Raw genomic sequence first — 13,905 nt, forward strand, 5'->3', positions numbered from 1 at the left:
TAACAGCCAGATCTGGTGGGTCTTGACCAGTATTCCCTTGCTCTTCCAGGCAGGGACAGAGGCACATTTGCTTATACGTTCTCTTGAGCTGACTTCAACAAAATATCTCTGTTACCCAAATCTCAGTCTGCTAATTGCTCTGTTCTTGAGGCAGTTGTCAGCACTGGCCTCATCGCAGGAACATGGTTTTGCCTTTGGAGCCCTGGACAGGCATAGCCTCTGTCAGTCCTCTGTGTCCCCCTTTGTGGGCTAACTTAGAAAGAAGGTACGGCTGCTAGACTTCCCTGCTATGAGAGGAAGGACTTTGTCCCACCAGTACGCCACCCTATGGAAAACTGCCTGAATCCCACTGGCACCAAGTCCATTTTACACTGGCTAGAAGATATTTTTTTTTTTTTTTTTAATGTATCTAACCACCAATTCTGGCTTGTTCCCTTGCTTCCTTGTGTTGTTTCTTATTTCTCCCCACACATTTTAATTTCTGGCTTGCTGCTGACAGACTGGTTCACCTCCGGTGATTCTGCTCAGGCCTTGACTTGTCTCTCACAAAGTGCTTCCTATGCAGCCAGATGCCTCAGAGCAAATTCGGAAGCTGCTTGGCATTCCTTTGCTCTGAGTTTGTCCCCTTGCCTTCCAGAGGACCTTGAAGATAATTAAGCAAAGTCTGTTTACTTGAGCTTTGTGCGGAAGCAGGTGAATTTCAGCCTTAATGAATAATCGTCTCTGTAGAAACCCTAATCAACGGTATTTTTCTTGATACTAGTGGAGAATGAGGCATTTGGCTGGGTAATAAACATAACATTAAGTGAGAAATCACTTGCTGGTTATCCTTGTTAGGTAATGCATGCAAAAGAAATGAGCTGCATAACAAAATTGCTTCACTTGCATCACGCAAAGAAAACACAGGGATACAGAGGTGCTAATAACCGAGAGCACCAAAATGAGGGTAAAACGGGGTTGAATTGTGTCAGTTCTTTCTCTCAAAAACCTCTCCTCTGGCACAACAACAAAATTACTCTGAAACCGTCAGAACCCAGTATTTTCTTATGCAAGTCCCCTTTGATCTAACAGAAGGAAATTTCTTTCCTTTAGGTGAAATTTGGAACCTGTAATACTCCCAAGCCAAGCTTCTTCGATTTTGAGGGAAAGCAGAAATGGTAAGAGGAAATCCTTGTAATTCCCAGCAATTTCTGGCTCTGCTTTTTGTTGCATCTTGTCTCATCCGTTGACAGATTCTGCACCTAGAGGATGTCAGCTCTCAGAGTCTGTCCCGGAACTGGCTTTAAAATCCTTTGTTTAATAGGGAAATGTTTGCTGCTATGCCTGATGCAGACGTGAAATAGCAGACTCCTGTACTTACCTTATTTATCCAGTATTAGCCTGCGTGCAGCAGAAATTTTGTGAAAATAGCTATAGCTTTACAAACAGCTTTACTTTGTGAACACAAAGTCATGTTACAGCCTGGATCACGATCCCCTGAAAGATCCTTTCACAGAAGAGTCCTGCACTGACAGTGGCCATTCATGGCTTCAGAGAAAAGTCGACCACTTCAAACCGAATGAAAGATGGCTTTACACCCCCTAATATGTTTAGATAAATCTTGTCACTGTGTTCCACTAATAACAGTATAAAAACATACTGTGCTGTCTCTGGGTGGCTCGCTGATGTTTTGCTGTCTCTCCTAGGGAGGCTTGGAAAGCCCTGGGAGACATCAGCCCTCATCAAGCTATGCAGGAGTATGTTGCTACGGTGAAAAAACTGGACCCCAGTTGGAATCCACAGGTACGAAACATGAAAATATTGTTCAGAAAACAAACCAGCATTTGTCTTTGTAAAGCTTACGACGGTTCAGCTTCACACAGATGTTAATTGCTGCATGGCAAGCTTCATTTTGAGCAGATTAAAGTCTAAATTCGTTTTTAAAACTCTCCTTTTGTTATGACTAAAACATGAAGAACCATCTCTTTCATTCATAATTATTTTCATTACAGCGAGCGCATGCACAGGGTTCGTTTGGCTATAGTGATCTAATTTATTTTGCTTTTATTGGTTCATGCTGTATTTAGCATGTAAAGATACTTTTTATCCTTTTCTTGTCTTTCTCTTTTCAACTACTATTTAAATGTTGATCAATACAAAGTAATCTCCATGAAAGTGACATGAACTGAATGATCAATTCTAAAAATGTTTCCTTTTTGTTTCGATGCAGCAAATTACCAAATCTGATTATGATTAGGTACTCCAACATAACAAGTGTATTTCTAAGTCCCGTATGTGTGTCTTAAAGGGGGACTGTACTGTCATTTTAATTAATCTGTCTTTCATCTACCAGGTTTATTACTTGATTGAATATTTAAGGCTATCTCCCTGTTTATAGAATGATTTTTATACAATTTTTGAGAGAGAAGTGCTCTTCAGAAGAAGTATTGCCTTTGATTGGAGGTAGAGTGGAGATATTTTGCTAACAGCAAAACGCTGAAAGCATGGTAATTTCTTTTCACAGTAGAAAACTGATTCATTTTTGGTCATGTGCTTTGGAAGCAAAGTCTTGTGTGAGCACAAACATATGAATCAAAAATTTGATTCTCAATTCTCTTCTGGTGCTGTTCTGGAGACTTAAGAGTAATTGTTTTTTCTTCACTAGTTCATGTTTCATGGCGTTGATCCTGTTTTTACAGCAGAAAAATATTGTCATTTAGAGGAAACCCATTTTAATACCCTTGGGGAAAATACTTTTATATGCTGTGCAGTGCACTTAGCAATATGCTAAGTGCAGTTAGCAAAATCTAACTGCATGCTGTGTAAATTCTTGTCCAAGCTAAAATTCTCATACAGAAATAAAATAATTTTAAAAGAATCCATGTACCATCCTGAATAAAGAAAGTGGTTAGCAGTGTAAAGTGAGACCTGATAGCAGCCTTCCAGTACCTAAAGGGGGCCTGCGGAAAAGCTGGGGAGGGACTCTTTATCAGGGAGTGTAGTGATAGGACGAGGGGTAGTGGTTTTAAACTGAAAGAGGGAAGAGGGTAGGTTTAGATTAGCTATTAGGAAGAAAGTCTTTACTCTGAGGGTGATGAGACACTGGCACAGGTTACCCAGAGAAGTTGAGGATGCCCCATCCCTGGAAGTGTTCAAGGCCAGGCTGGATGGGGGATTGTGCAACCTGGTCTAGTGGAAGGCGTCCTGGCCCATGGCAGCGGGTTGGAACTAGATGATCTTTAAGGTCCCTTCCAACTCTAACCATTCTGTGATTCTATATGAATATGCGTTAAACCATTAAAAAAAAACCCAACAAAACAAAAACAAAACAAACAAAAAACCAAGCCAAAACACCCCAGCTCTTTCCTGAATTTTTATGGGTAGAGCTTCTGTTTGTGAAAAGACTTCTTATGCATGGTGAGAAGCTTAGCTTTGGGTTCTCCTTTCACTTTCTTGCCTCAGAGAAATACTTACTGTCACAGGTGTGACCTTCAGGTTACAAAGGTGTCAGCTAGGAAAGTGGAATAATCTGTTAGTTTTTTGTTTGGGTTTTTTTTTTTGTTTTTTTTTTTTTAAGTTAAATGCAAGATATAGTAAACAAAGAATGGTTTGCAGCACTGCTCCTCCCCTCTTCCCCTAGGGTGAGGAATGAATGCGAGTAAGCACATTTCTTCCCATAGCTGTCCTTGCATAAGCCTGTCCCCAGGACTCAGCAGAAACTAGACTGTGCTGGGTAATGCTGTTGTGCCAATGTGTTTTCTCATTCATGTGTTGCTCCGTCCTCCCTTTTTGATGCAAGAACTGTAGGCTTGCAGGAGGAGAGCAATGCCCGAGCTTGAACAGAAGTTTCTGTGAAGACGGCAGGGCTGAGTTGTTAGAGTGGTTTAAAGAAATGTGATTTTTCTTTCTTCAGATGCTTTTGTTGCAGTGTTGCAATAGACGTTTTTCTCTCGCTCATGTAACTATGCATATATTTCTCGGCTTTTTGAAGCCAATTGTTTTATTTTTTTTTTCCTCTGTGTGGTCTCAGTGCACGGAGCTATAATGCTGAGGAAAATTTGTAGGGTGTTTCCTGGTTTACTGTCCCTGCACCCCGCTGCACAGCTGCCACATTTCTTGTCATGACTCTTTCCTTTTTCTGCGCCTTGCCTATGACTGAGCTAGGAACTTGTTAAGAGATCTCAGCAGTTTGCATTGAAGGAATATGCTCAGATGCAGAAAGGCCTAGCAGTGGAAGTTACATTAGTAGAGAATGTAATTTAAAAATTAGCATTAAAAACCAGGTGACATTGCTTTCTTTAAAAGAAGTTATCTGTCCTTCCTGCTACATCTTCCTTTTAATTCCCCTTTCACATGACGAAAATGCTATCAGGAGTCCTCTTGCTCTGATCTGTCTCGCTGCTCTGTACTTCTTGGGTTTTTTCCCCCTACCTTCTGGAGCCACGAGAGGGAGCTCTGTTCTTTAAAATGATGAAGATGCTTGTCTCAGGGGATGGAGATAAAATAGCTATTTTAGTCTTCAAATTTCAAATGGGATTTATAGAAAAGATCTGAGGGTGCGTTACAAGGTGCTTCATCACTGTCATTGTGTCTCCTTTACATGCTCATCTGCTGGGTTCCTTTGGATTTTTCTTACCTTCAGCAGATCATGAATGAAATACTCCCAGTATTTGGTTAAAAGCAGTATAAAATGCTTGGTACAGATTGGAAAAGTTCGGCTTTCAGATCATTATGAATCATAAATAGTGATTACAGTACAAAGGTGTTGAATTTCTCTTTGTGTGGGTTCATTAATTTGTTATTGTAAAGCTTTCTCAATATTACCTACATATTTTTTCTTCAACAGTTTGTCTCATCCCTTAAAGTTGTTCCTGTGTGTTCTCTTAAATACTCCTCAGCCTCCTGTTTCCTATATTTGCAAAGGGTTTTTAATATCTTGATCCTTTAGTATTACATATGTAAACTTTAAAACTTATGAAAAAGATAAGGTGTTTCTAGGTTCACTTTTTTCCCAGCAGAGTTGCTGCTGTTCTGCAGCTTTCAGGCTGTCAATATTTTTCTTAATAAATAGAATGGAACTGAATGCACTATTTCTTATGCAGTCCAAATAGATCCACTTCTTCATTCCTTTTTCTTGATTCTTCATTGATTCATTCTTTCATATTGACCTTGCAGTTCCTGTATTAGTACATTTTCAGCATCAGACTGTAACTGCTATAATTTAGTAATCTCCGCTTGTTTTGGATGGGGGAAAAAAAAACCAAAGTAGAAGCATTCTGATGTAGTAGGAGCACCCTGAATTTGTGTTCAGAAGCAATGAGAATACCAGTAGCAGCCAAAATCTGACCAGCTGCTTCCTACTTCTCCCATGGAGTTTGGAGTACCTGTACCTTGTTAGGTGACAACTGAGTGTGGAGAGGCAGTGGCACAGCTGCTGTCTGCTCTGTGAGGCTGGTGTGCCACTTTTGACGGTAGAGGCACATCTTTTGGCTTGTCTCTGTGGCTGTTTCCAATGTGGTTTAGTTTCTTCTTCACCCTTGCTGCTAGCAGGTTGTCTGACAGTCATGCCTAATCTTTTATTTCAGAGCTTTGTCTAAAACCTGGAAAGAAATTATTATACTGCATTTATTTTCAGCTTTTTTTTTTTTTTTAATGAATATTACAGGCAAATAACGGTTCTATTCAAAAAAAGTACAATACTCCATTTATTTTAAGCTTTTTTTTTTTTTTTTTTTTTTGGCTAGGAAATCTTTAAAATAGCAAATAACCTAAAGGATATTGAGGAGAGATCCATTGTCTGTACATTCATGAAGCTACAGGAATCTCCTTGCTCTATTTATCTTAAACCAAAAGTCTAGAACCAATAATCACAATTGCCTTTCTGGATGCTTTGCAGTTACGTCTTCCTGTGTTGGCATGGTTTTATTGTGTTTTGTGTCGTAGGTTTTGTTCCTCTTCCCAAGAAAAGCTCTTAGTAGGAGGTCAGGACTATAGTTTTCCATGCTTGTCTGCGTTCTCCTTTTGATGCAGTCTTCTTTCGTCATCTTCTACCTTTTAGCGCATCTTTTGTTTCTTGTTCTTTCTTGTGAGTCATTCCTTTCAGTCTGAAGTTCCAGGCAGTGGAAAGGTAATTGCTTGGACCAGCTCAGCTCTATTTGCATATTTCAGAGACATCACCTGTCCTTCAAGTCTATTCACTCTTCCTCCAGAACAGAGAGTAATTTATGAAGCAATTCTTTTGGGTTCTCTATCCTTAAACAGAAATGTTTCATGCCGTCAACACATCTCACTGCTTTGGGTCCTTTAGAGAGGTATATGTGTCCTGGCTGCATCGCTTCTTATACGTTCACCTGTTGTCCTCCTGCTTTACTGGCAGCAAATGACATGTTGCTTTCGGTGGCTTTTGCTGATGTGTGTGTGAGTTTGGCAATGATACTCATCTGCTCTCTCTGCCAGCCACCTGCAGCTTACTGCCTATGTGTGCTCCTGCCTCTGAGCCTTCTCTCAGGCTGTGGATCTGCAGTACCCGCTGTTGTGGTGCTGTCCTTTGCTGTAGATGGTAATATTTAGCATGGGATAAAGCACTGAGCAGGGAAAAAAGAGGTGTTTGGGAGAAAGAAAAAGTAAGCTGATGTAGGAGCATCGTGAAGTCTTGCATACAGCTTGGAACAGATCCCTTGTTATATGAAAGAGTAAGTGGTAGCTCCTCAACAGAATGGTTGGAGAAGGAAATAATGGAGGCAGAGGGTTTTATCGTCAAACTAAGACAGATTTCTAAAGTAGGAAGCTAATATGCAAGCACGGTGCAAGACTATAGTAGAAGAATTGCCCCAATTGTTTGAATTTTATCTAAATATGAAACCTTTCAGCAGAGGGTTTGGTGATTTAGCGAGGTTCCCCTGTCTTGCATCTTTATGCAATAACTTTGTTCTCCTGTACATCACTGTCTCTCTACTGTATAATTGGGCACTTCTAGTACTTGCAGTTTTTGTGACATTCTTAGTGCCTATATTTCCGTTCCCCCCCCCACTCTAAAAGTCTACTCTCTGTCATGTATTTGATGTCACAAATCCCCATTGGCTTTAAGCATCCAGATTTTTCAGACCTCAGATTGACATGGGAGTTTGTGTTCACAGGCACTGACCATCCGGAGGCGGGAGCGGGACAGCACCTCTTTTGCTCAGCAGCGTTGTACACATCTCTTCAACTGAGTTCATGTCGCAGGGGAGGTGGGTGGAGGTGTGTACACGACACTGCAGTGAGGTGGTTGGGAGCTGTTATTGATTGTTTCTTGTAACAAGACGGTTATATGGCACAGCTTAAACAATAAAAATAAATAATAAAAAAAGCATCCAGATTTGCTCATCAGTTTTAGCCTTCCATTTGCTGATTGCAGTTTTGGCATCTCTTGATTCTAAATATTTCCTTTTCCTATTTCTTATATTGCACATTTACCAGTTCCAATCTCAACAGCTTGTCACGCTACTAACTTCAGTGGCGTTCTTCGCCAAACATTGAGAGGCCGCCTTTCTATTTGCTTTGACTTCTGAAACTCACAGGAGGACTTAATGGTTTTCTATTTCTATATTAAAAAAAAATAAATTGGCCTTTTAACTTGTTTGACTTGTCTGTGTAATGAGGAAAGTTGCATATTAGGAATCTGAAGAGCAGAGACGTGTCTCTAAGGCAAAGCAGGAAGAGAGCTTGAGTTCCAAGAAAATAGACAGACATTCACCAAACATCTTTTTAAGCTCTCAAACGTTTGAAATTCCAGTGCTGATGTTTGCAGGGGACAAAGCTGCATGTGTTTTTTCAGCTACTGTTCTGTGCCTTGTTTAAGTGGAGGAGGATTTATTTCTCTATGTTCTGGACCAACGAGTCAATAAGAGTGAAACACCTCTATTGCTGTGTTGGTGTGGGAGCACTGAGTCACAGAATTTGGAGCAGCCAGGAGAGGACCCCTGGGGAATAGACAGTCAGTCTCATGAAAAAGAAAAGAGACTTCAGAGTGAATAAAAGAGCAAATGCACTATTGCTGCTGGCTCAGAGCAGTCCAGTAAGCTGGAAAACCTGCAGGAATAAAGCAAATCGATGTGGCCAGTGGGTGTTTTTGCAGGCAGTACTGCAGGGGGCAATATTTGATCAGGTGGGTGGCCAGTTACCCTATGCACAGGGCTGGGCTCCATCCCCCCTTCTTTCTGTTGAAATAACCTTTCTCTTTCGCATTTTAAATGCAACAAGCAACCTGAAACTAAAATGTGGAAAAGTGAATTTGTAATTCAAGGATCCAGTGAAAAGCAGGAAAAACAATTTCCTGATTTGCAGAGGAGCTGAGTTGGTATGTATGCTTCTTGTAGGTTGCACCTGACGTTACTGAAATATTTTAACGATTGATCTTAAATTGATAAGCCTCTTGTATTTAACTAGGATCTCCAAGGCAACTTAAAATTTCTGTAGTGACTCAAATACAAACTTTGTGTCTGATGATGTTAAAACAGGCATTTAGAAATCCAAACCTGAATTTTTCTTAAATTTGGCCTCATTGCTCAAATTTGGCCTGTTCATGTCTGGAGCAAGCAGCTTTGCTTGTTTTATGTTTTACAAGTTTTGTGTTTGGTCAACTTCTAAGAATTACAATAGCAAATGGTAAATCATATTGCAGTTTCCGGCTGAAGTCTGTGGATTTCTTGGTTAGTACTGCAGGCTGATGGAATTTCTTCTGGAAATTAAGAAAGGCGTTGGCAAAAACTGGTCTGTAAGCAAAATGAGTGCACCCATCATGTTTTCCTGTTTTGTCTAGCAGTCAAACAGATGTCTCCCTTGATAATCTGTCCAGGCAGCCACCGTTTGTGGTTAGGAAAAAAGCGGCACAGTGGTGTGGGCAGGATTACAAGGGGGATGGGAAAAGCAGGAGGGAAAAGCCCTGTTTGGGTCTCTGCCTGTCATGAGCAGCAGTGGGTTCACATACCTGCTGTGCAGTTTGGGTAAACGTCTCAATTTATGGCTTGCTATACCGTGAGGTCAAAAACTTTGAAAATAGTGACTTTATTTCTTTTGTGGTATAAAAGCAATTTAATTGCATCGTGTAAAGTGGGGACTAATCGAATTATGGCTGTGCTCCTTAAAGCTTGCCTTCCTGTGCGGTGCTAATGCAGCGCGCTGGGGAGAGGATCCTTCTGTGTTCCCGGGAGCTACGCAGCAGTGCTGCCAGGCTCTTTGCTCTTCACCGCTCCCGGTTCTTTCTGGGTTTTTATAGATCCTTGTGTGTCAGTTCACCCTTAGTGAATTTCATGTTTGACTTTTTGCTTGTTTTTACCCAAACATTAACGATTGCACTTAAGAATAAAAATTGTAACGAAATGCAGAAAACAAACTGCACTGTTTGCTATATATATTTTGAAAGTTCTTATTTCAATGGATGACCGCATTGGAAGAAGTAAATCACTGAGATAATTCATAAACTCTAATCAGGCTTTTCCCATTTAAAAACAAAACAAACAAAAAAACTATATTGTTTTATTCTTTTAACAGAAAAGGAAGCACTAGAAATTAAGAACAAACCCAAGAACAAAATCAGAAAACTGATCCACCCCAGGCTTCTGGCGTTGGGGCATGTACGACTGCAGTGTCCTCTGGCTTAGGCAGCCTTGCAAACTGCGGAGTTGGGGCTTGTTGTGAACCACCTTGGGGTTTGGTATACGTCCTGAGAGGGGCTAGATCTTAACACAGATGGATTCTTCTGCCCTGCTGCCTTTTGCCAGCTGTGTGAGGGACGGTCTGTCGCGTGCAAGCGGAGTTAGTGGTAGATGCAGCCTTCCTCTGGGAGGGGATCTGTGCTGTCCATGGCTAACAAAAGCTCGCAGTTTGTGTACACCTTACTCATACAAGCAAGACTACAGGCAGTGTGATCTGCCTTATTTTATCCAAGTTGGAAAAATGGCAGTATATTAGCTGCACGAGTTAGGACTTGATTCTTTTGCTGTTGGAGCATGCTTTCAGAACCAATTTTTCTTATTCGCAAGAGGATATTTTCTTGTTCCTGTTGTGTAAGACAGTAAAATATCAGACTACAAACATGAACTAAATTTCTCTGTACCTTCTCACGAGGAAAGTGTGCTGATGCTTTAAGTACTTGATATAGGTCCTACTCATAAACAAAGCTGTCCACAGGTTATTTGCTACCTTTCTGTCCCTGTCTTTGCACATGTAACTGTTTATCAATTTTATTCTATGCAAGATAGCTCAATACTAGCACACCGAGTAGGAGGAGTGTGTCGCCTACCTGCTTTGTTGTGTAGGCTGTTATGGCCTGAGCAGCAAATCAAATTCAGTTTCCTATTTATACTTACTGTTTTTAAAAGCAGCACAGGCTCATGGGCAGCGCAAGTCCTCGCTCAGTATTGTGAAAATAACACCGCCATCCCTTGGCTGTTGTTTAAGTAAGGGAGCGGATTAATAAAATAGTATGCGTAACTTCTGTTTGTACCAATGACAGCGTAGATGGGAGTTGGCAGTTGTTTAGCATTAACCTATGCCCTGAGGATGGAGTTATCAGAGATGTCCTGAGGATGCTTTGTTCTAGCAAGTAACTCACGTGCCAGGCGTTGGGGTGCTGTGCTGTTGGGACTGTCAGCTGTGGTGGTCTGGGATTTTGCCTGTAGACAAGCTTGATAAATTATAGGGCTGCTTCTCATCTGCAGCTGCCTTTTATTGTAAAGCACAAACCAAAATGCCAGATCCAGAGTGAGATTTTCAGTGGTTTTGGAATTGTGGTTCTGGTAAGCTGTGCATAAGTGAAAAGTTAAAATGAACAAGTGTCTCATAGTAGAAATATAAACAGCTGGAATATGTGTCAGCCTCCCACCCCCTGGGAGTCCATTGGATTGTTCTCTTTGATTTTACATCTCCGCAGAAATTTATGGTCTTAGCTTCTTTTATTTATGACATTGCAATCCTCATTCAAGCGATTGATTGAAATACAACGGTGCCAAGCTGCAAGCCTGTATTTTAGAAAGGTTGAAGTTTAGAAAGCAAACCAGCAATGCAAACTGTCGCATACTGAAAGCTGCACTGGAATCCTGTACAGAGGTTACCCATGTTTCTATATTCCTAAACTTCTTCAAAGTAAAGAATTATCGTGACGGGGATTTGTACCTCTTCTCTCTCATTTTAAGCTGCCTGATCTTGCTAAAAACATTCTGTAGATTAAATATAACATCTTGCTATCCCTGCAAGGCTAACTTTTGCTTGTAACGATGTTAGCCCCTATTTTTCCGGCTCAGATCCAGCAGTGGTGATGCGCTATGTTGTTAGTGTACTGTGGGCAGCATAACATATTCTCTTGCAGCTATTTGAGAATGTAGCAGTAGTTGTTCTCTGGAATTGCAAGCAAGAAACTGGGGGGCTTGTCACTTTTGGCTACCAATGCAGTGATTTTGGCTAAACATTTAAGCAAAGATGAAATATTTTTCCTTTTGAATATGTCAGTGAATTAATTTTCATCATCTTGCACTAATTCAAAAGAAATATCGTTCGCTATCTGGAATGTATTCAGAAAAAAGAATAATTAGAGACATAGCTCTGCCCTGCTGATGCTGTGTGTACTGCTGCAGCATAGTGATGCATGTAGCATCCTGGCATCATGATTCCCGGCTTACTGGTGGATTAAGACACTGCATGCTAGCCAGATATACCAGAGGCAACTGGAAAAAAAATTAAATAAATGTTTATATATATATATATATATATATATGTAAAAGTCAAACTCCTGGCATTCAACGATGACAAGTTGTAACAGCATGAGGCAGGTTACTTTACTGTGTAACTTCCTGTGCAGTAGGGACCTAATTGCTTTTTTCTTTCCCTCTTAATAGATGTCCAGAAGTAACAGGTTTTGCTGTGTGGCTGTAATGCACAGGTAGCAGTCCCACAGCACGTAATTATTCTGCGATCCTGCAGCTGTGGGTTTGGAGGCATGGGACACAGATGAGCTCTGGGGTCTTAAAACGTCACTTGAGCAAGTGCTGTCATAGCTGAGAGAGCATCTCAACATCAGCGAAGGGCCAGCGGATCAGGTTTAAGTTGCTGCTGATCCTTTGCTGAAGCCTGTTGGTGTTATGGCTGAGTTAACAGAAAATGGATAGGTGCTGATGCGTCCAGGGAGAGCCCAAGATCTTGGCTTAAATTGAGATGTCGAGATTAAATTTGTTAAGATGTCAAACTGCAAACTGAAGTGGCTCAGAAGCAACCAGGTGTTGCCCTCTGCCATTTCTGCCTTGAGGTGGCAGTTCCTGTCAAAGTAAGGACAGGTTTTAACTGCCATGTGCAGTTGTTTTCATGTGTTGCAGACTTCAGCAGTAATGCTGCTTCTTCCCAGCAACAAAAATATGGTAACAAAAGTACTGAAAAGCTTGTTTTTGTGAAGTGGCTGTGTGAGGCTGGAAGCAGAAAGGAGCAGCGTCATGGCATGAGAAGCAACTCCTCCAGCAGTCAAAACTTTCCTGTTAGGTGTACTTCTGTACTGGAACTCCACCAGCTGAAGCAAGATGGAAAATGAAGCTTTCGGTAGCGCTGAGCGACATTACGGAACTGGGAACTGGGGAGGCTGCAGCATGGGCAGACGGAGGAGAGGTGTTGAACCAAGCACGCTGCTGTCAAGGGCTATAGAGGCAGGAGAGGTAAGCAGGGAGTAGAGAAGCAGTTAGGAGCTTGGGGCACAGGCAGAAAGCAGAGCAGGCTGAATGTCAGCCTGATGTAATGGGGTCTGAAAGGGGAGGAAAACCAAAGAGGAAGCTGGAAGGGGAGGTGGGGAGGACCAGGAGGGTAAGAGGCGCTTTCTCCGCTCAGTCTTATCTCCCTGCTGGCCAGGTTGCTTTCTAAGCAGCAGGGAGCCTCCCTAATGTCTGTGGACACCAAGTATCTTCCTGGGGTGCCTAGAAACCCAGAATAGCCTGACTTAATAGACCCAAGTCCTTTTGGTCTGAGTAGTAAAGCGAGGTGATGAGTGAGGGTAGGAGGAACAGGGTCAGTCTCTTCTGCTTGTGGCACAAGGTGGGCATTTGGGAGGTGGGCTTTGGCTTGCTCTACAACTCACTCAGGAGCTCATGGGAGCCCCTTGTCAAACTCTTGCTCCTGATTTGGCCAGCAGCCCACCAGGCTGTGCTAGCACAACTCTTTTGAATGGGAAAGGGTGCAACTTCTAATTAAAAAATCCAGTTTTTCAAAGTAATGGAAGCTGTTGCAGAACTTCCAGCTTACTGTGTCAGAGGCTGTTTAAAAAACAAAAAAAAGATAATCAGGAACTTCGGTAGAAATTAAAGATTTATCTTACTGTGGAGTATGTAATGCCTTGATTTTTAGGTGTGGAGTTGTAGATATTTACTTGATAGTATTCAGACGCACGAAGAGTCCATGTACCCAGCTGCTTCATATGGCTATGTAAAAGCTGTTTTAAGAGAGAATATGTTAATTAAAAATAGCATACACTTTTAGTTAGAAGAAAATAGCCATAGTTGGTTTGTGTATAACATAAGCTATTAAGCTGTTTCTTTAGTGAAAATACAGCTTTTGGGGTTAGAAAAAGGTTAGGTGGTTATGTTTAGTTTGCTCTTTACATGAAGTATCAAGGAGGTATTGAGTGTAATTACTGGAGATTAAGATTTTGTTTGGATGTTAGCTAAGGCATTGGCTGCTGTCTTGTAAATGCTGTTTATTTCTTAGAGTGGAAGAAGAGTTATCCTTTAAAAGAGTGTTTTCTAGTACTTAGGTAATTGGGTACAATAGTGTCCAAGTATTCCTATTGTAAGAAAAGACTGTACTCCATAAATGTTTCTAGAGCATCCTATAAGTATTTTGAGCTGAACTAATAAACCCAAAGGCATATAAAGGCTTAGACGCATTGTCAGTGCACAGCAGAAAAGGCTGTTC

General features: G+C 41.3%; 1 protein-coding gene across 1 annotated transcript in view; it reads left to right on the forward strand.

Annotated features, from left to right (window-relative positions):
• Positions 1-940: 940 nt before the first annotated feature.
• ACBD6 (acyl-CoA binding domain containing 6) overlaps positions 941-13,905 on the forward strand; it is an 85,461-nt gene continuing 72,496 nt past the window's right edge. Inside the window, exons 1-3 of the mRNA XM_009892928.1 lie at positions 941-946; positions 1,093-1,157; positions 1,686-1,782. Of these exons, the coding sequence (XP_009891230.1) occupies positions 941-946; positions 1,093-1,157; positions 1,686-1,782 (168 nt within the window). The remainder of the gene's footprint in view (positions 947-1,092; positions 1,158-1,685; positions 1,783-13,905) is intronic.

This window comes from Charadrius vociferus, unplaced genomic scaffold (assembly GCF_000708025.1).
Source record: "Charadrius vociferus isolate BGI_N301 unplaced genomic scaffold, ASM70802v2 scaffold39, whole genome shotgun sequence".
NCBI classification, from domain to species: domain Eukaryota; kingdom Metazoa; phylum Chordata; class Aves; order Charadriiformes; family Charadriidae; genus Charadrius; species Charadrius vociferus.